A 5861-nucleotide genomic window follows, 5' to 3' on the forward strand; every position below is an offset into this window, starting at 1 on the left:
CCTCAGGGTCGCTCGAACCCTTAATCTAACCCCTTCGAGAGACGCGAACGTCTCTAATTTGCATGCGCGCGGCGCATGCAATACGTCTCCCCCTTCCTCCCTCTCTCTCTCCCTCGTCGCGTATGTTTTCGTTCTCCTCGTTTGACCAAGTAATAGCGACGAGTAAAAACGTGAAGTGACGTCACACACTACCGCGAGGAGCAAGCAGCCCCCGGCGAAACAGCTGCTCGCAAATTTCTCACGCGTCCAAAAGCCACCGCGAGACAATTGAACTTGATTCCGGTTCGCCCGGGGTGGTTTCCTCGAGGTGTAAGAGACGAGGGCGAAGAAACGAGGGAGAGATCCGGTCCACCCGTATGGGCACGCACCTTCCGCCGCGAGGAGCCCGCCCCGGTGACGCTTCCGGAAAATCGATAGACAGGTGGAGCAGATGCAATCAAGATGCCGCATGCTTAAATGACGCGGAATGTTTGAACGCTTAACGTTTCATCCAAAATATTTCGGGATCAAATATTATCTGTTATTTCTTCATTATAAATTTTTAATACACCTGTATTAAGAAATGATAATGTCGAACAGTTATACGAATTATTATTGTTTATAAGTTTTAGATCCTACCAGTTTAAAACTTACAAACGTCTATGAAGGGTTGTTTCTACTCCTAAAGTTTCAGATAAACAGATAAAAACAATATAAATTTATTCTTTTTATACACTACAATATATTCAAAGCCTATCAAAATAAGTGAGGGACAGTTCCGATGATTTCCTTGTAATGGAAAATATAAAGGTATTCTCTCTCTCTTTCTCTCTCTCTCTCTCTCTTTCTCTCTCCAGACAAATATATACCTTTACCAACAAAATTAGGCTTCATCAATAATAATCTTATCTTAATGCAATTACTAAATTATATCATGTGTTTTGTTAAGTTATTGTCTGTCAAATATAGTCGTTGTTTTTTAAATTGTATTAGTTTCAACATTGAGAATGACCTAATTAGAATCGAAACGTATATAATAATAAACTTTTGTTTTATAATAGCACAGCATTAAGACCTGGCTTGGCTCTATACTTATTATTAATTTTATAAATTAGATCTTATCTTTACTCTCTTGGTTTAGTAACAAATAAAAAAATTATCCAGATTGTCTCAAATAACTGTTATTCAACGTTATAAACATTCTATATTCAGAAATATTAAGTTAGTAGTTTTTAGAAATATCTTTTATAGACTTATTCCATAAAAGTTATATTGTACAAAAAAATAAAAGTCTGCAAACTCGAAATGATATTACGCTGTTTAAAATAAAACACATGTAGGTAAATAGAAATCTCAATAAAATTCTAAAATTCTGTAAAAATGGAGTAATAGATAATTCTTTGGATATCATGCTATGACATGATTTCATAGTCAGCCAATCCAAAATCCTTTTCTACAATATATTCTCTTGGGGACACGCACACGTAGCCGATCCTGTTAAATCCTGAATCTGGGTCCTCGTCGAAATGCCGCGACGATCAACTGCGGTTATCGATGTCGAACTATCTCCAGACGATTCGGCGATTCGACCTCATATTCTGAACCAGGTCCTTGCGTCCTGATCCCGCTGTTCAGTTCAGCTAGATATCCTGAGGTAATATGCATTCGCCAGCCCGTCGAATGAATTATGCAAACTCTCAGGGACCCGATCCGCACAGTCTTTATGCATCGATTTCCCTTCTTTCTTTTGTCTTATTTTCGTTTCCTTTCTACGACACTTGCCCACTCCTGCTGACCTAGAATTTACAAACGTCTAGGAAAAAATGTAAGTATATTCTTTAAAAAAAAAATATATATATATATATATATCTTTATTAGTAACAATGTCTTATACTTGCTTAATAACAAATGAAATAATTAATAATTAATCAGATTGTCTCGAACAACTATTATTCGATATTGTCATTACTATCACAGTTCAACAATTATTTATTTTTATTCTTTAATCAGAAATGAAACAACAAACAGTTATTGAGTATCTAAGTTTGATAATATAAAATTCGATATAAAAGTTCTTGAAATATGTAACAGATAAAAAAACTGCAATAGAAATGTGATAAAATGTACATAATCTAATGGAAATCTCTTAACATCTAATGCGTAATGGATAAAAGTGATGTAGAAAATAGAACGGGGAGTGATTGTTTGTTATTCGCAACGACGGCACTGGTCGAAATATGAAATGCGCGCGTGTTGCTAAGCGAATTCAGGTCCGACCTAGCAATGGAAACTGCACTCGGCGAACTTACAAATCTAAATTCATTTATTCGACCGCGCACGATCGACGCAGTCTGGTTTCCACAAGCGATGCAAATATCAAACAACGAGGTGTGAATCTGTTTGCAATTGGCTCCCACTCCATAGTAATATCACCGTTAGATCTAAACGTAACCAGCTCAAAAGCTTATGTTTATATTATAACATTCTCGGAATATTTCACAGATAGCACTTATTGGTTCATATACATTTTATATGCCTTTCCTAAACGTATATAATGTTTTACAACCAGAAATATATATAGAACCGATATGTACTACTTGGATTGGTATTATCAGCAATATTCGGATAATTAATGTTATTTATTACGAAAGTCAGAAAGAAAATATTTTCATCAAAGTTGATAAGTCTTTTCTCACCTTATAAGAATATAGATAATTTTAAAAAAGATTAATATCAATTAATTATAGAAACTATTGGCATAAAAAAATACTTAGCATCAATTATTATTTATCGCACATAAAGAAATAAAAATATAGATATTATTTTTATATAACATTGACGTTGTTAATCCATTAATCTTTTAATTTCAATCAGTGTTACATAAATATAGTGTAAGTGTATTGATTTTGATCATAGCAGCAAATAATTAATGACAAATATATTTATATTTTTCAGATTCTTGCAAGATTGTTCTGGGAAGTTGTCATTGTGTACCGTGACTAAAAGAGGTGGAGTTCGATACGCTTGGACGATCGCCGTGATCGATAAAACGATTTCTCGCAAAACTCGTATATTGTCGAATAAAATAAAATAATAAAAAAAAAATATAAGACGTCACAGTTCAGTACATAGAATTGCAACATTGACTATTGTCGGATTGCAGTAATGTGAAAACGTTTAATTAATGTGGTATCGACGACACTTCGTGATTAAATGTTTATGATGTCGACAACTATGTTGCCCGCGTTAATTATTTGTTATATCGCACGCGCTATGCTGTCGTTCATACTTGGCTTGATTTATTAAGATCGAAATTAAGTATTAATAAAATTTAATATTTAGATTGCTTTTGGTACCGAGAATCGCTTTTCTGTACGTAAATATCCATGTAAACAGTACTTCGCGCCATTAAAATTATGCATCATAAGATTGTAAATACTCAGATTATTATATGTTTTCTCTATTCATTAGTAAATATATTTATATAAATTTAATACGTATAGAATTAATTACAGACTCATAATTCGTGCTGGTACGCAAATTTATCCATCGTCTTTATATAAAATTACAAATTTATAATAATTAAAAAGTTTTACAAAATTTCTTATATGTATACCTAATATTTATTCCCAAATATTTTATTAGAATAAAAAATGCGAGATTGTATTATTTTCTCTCTTTTCTCAAACGTCGACATACATATATCTGTCTGAAATACCGTTAGACGATCGTTGTTGTGGTCGGTTGTCATAAGAAAACAGTCCATTTATTTTATTGGTTGAATGAAATTAATAACTACTCCACACAGAGAAGTTGCGTGCATCACGAATATTCTTTCATGTGCGCTATACTCTCGCAATTTAGTAATTATTAAGCTAATTTCTTTTCGCGTTTGTTTTTGCCGGAACTCCTAAATAAGACAAAGGATGTAAAATTTTAATGATCCGAAACAGACTATGCCATATAATCTGACAAAATTTTAACAATTATTTATTTTTATATTAAAACGTTGAAAATAACATAGATAGTTTTCATTGAGTATTAAAATGATTTTTAAAGAATCAATCCGCGATCCAAATTAAAATAAATTTATTTTCTCTAAAAAAAGATTGAATAAAACCATTTTTACATTTGCAAACAGGAGAGAAAAGAAAAGAGAGAGCGGCAATCGTGTCGCGGTTCATGACATACACGACAGAAGATGAATGCTCTGCGCTTTTGTGAGCGAGCCGCAACTCCTTGGGCGGGATGCGTGTTTTCTTCATCTCGGTCCGACACCATGTGTATACTCTTATGATGAATGTCGACATTAACTGAAACAATAATTCAATTAAGACTACCGTTATTCGCGGCTTGCTGGCATTGCGAGGTCGACATGTCGGTATGTTGCTCGTGCGCGCGTGCCTATTGTGTATACTGCCTATAACATTGATGTCGATCGAGCGATATACGATTGAAAGTCATTTGTAATTGATACCCGATTTGTCGTTGGTGTTATGAAACGGACATTATATTGTGATTTTAAAAGTATGTGTTATAAGACGTATATACAAAACACAACACAAAACTCTAAATTTCTTACAGTGAAATCTCATTCCAAGAAAATAAAAATACAATCACTTTTAAAAAAAAATGAAAACATTTATTTCACTTCTTAAAAAAGTGATAACTTTTCCACTTTTTAGATTGGATTTTCACTTCCAAAGAGTGAAATCTCACTGCAAAAAGCTAAAATTTCACTTTAAAAAAAGTAAAGAACGTCACTTTTTTCAAGAAGTGAAATATTTTAATTTTTTTTTTTCAAGGGTGGTTGTATATTCACTCTCTTGGAGTGAGATTTCAATGCAAGATATTTATAACATACAAACACGATTGACGTAAGCACATAATTAGTGTAATTCATTGAACCTCAATGAAAGCGCACATTTTGTACTGTTACTAGACAAAATACATAAAATTCTCTTATATTTATGTGTGATTAAATATTTACATTATATTGTATTTAATTGACCTAAATGGCAAGACATAAAAATAAATTTCTTCATTCATCTCAAAACTATCTTTAAACTTAATGCATCTTCCTCTCAATAAAACGTAATATGTCATTAAATATAATTACTGTTGATTAAATACTCGTCAGAACAGAATGTTCTTGCTTTCTCTTTGTAACTCCTTTTTTAATTCAAAGAGAAATTACTTCAATTTTTCTTTCAAGTACAATTCGCGTTTCAACGCAAAAAGAAAAGTCGCGTTCATTATTTACAACACTAACTCGATCAAACAAGTTTCCATACTCTTGGGATTCGTGAATGCACGGAACCATTGTTTCTACCTTGGTTTCTACGTTTCATCTGTGGCTTTCGGCTTCTCCACTCTCGCTCTCGGCGAGAGATAACGGCGTAGGAGAGAGACGAGGGTCCCTCACCGAGTATAATTATTAGTCACGCTGTGGTCAGGCAATGTATACCTGGATGCGGTCTGACCGAGACCAGCGTAGATTCCATGTTATTTCCGCTGATTACATTCATTATCGGATTTAAAGTTAGTAGACCCTTAGTTAAGAGCATCCCGAACGTCTCGTTGGCCTGCCGAATGCTACGACTCTGACTGAGACTTCTGACGCACGAACACGGCGAGGAACCGCCGAGAACCGTATATTAATTTTATTGAGCCGCACCGATTATTTTGATCTGTGTTGTTCTCTACTGCCCTCGTATTTCATTATTTCTCGTTTCGCTATCGCAAAAAAAAGTAGACGTTTCCATCGTTATTCGGAACAATCGAAATCGAATACAATCGAATGCAATTAAACCAAATTTTTATATACAAAAAAATATATTTAGATAAGGTTTAGCCATTTCAAAATTACACACATATATATA

At 33.6% G+C, this 5861-nt stretch overlaps 1 protein-coding gene across 1 annotated transcript in view; it reads right to left on the reverse strand.

Annotated features, from left to right (window-relative positions):
• Positions 1 to 1760: 1760 nt before the first annotated feature.
• LOC108756602 overlaps positions 1761 to 5861 on the reverse strand; it is a 13213-nt gene continuing 9112 nt past the window's right edge. The window contains exon 3 of the mRNA XM_018500523.1: positions 1761 to 1792. Within this exon, the coding sequence (XP_018356025.1) occupies positions 1776 to 1792 (17 nt within the window). The 3' untranslated portion in view covers positions 1761 to 1775. The remainder of the gene's footprint in view (positions 1793 to 5861) is intronic.

The sequence above is a fragment of the Trachymyrmex septentrionalis genome, unplaced genomic scaffold, assembly GCF_001594115.1.
Source record: "Trachymyrmex septentrionalis isolate Tsep2-gDNA-1 unplaced genomic scaffold, Tsep1.0 scaffold129, whole genome shotgun sequence".
Lineage (NCBI taxonomy): Eukaryota > Metazoa > Arthropoda > Insecta > Hymenoptera > Formicidae > Trachymyrmex > Trachymyrmex septentrionalis.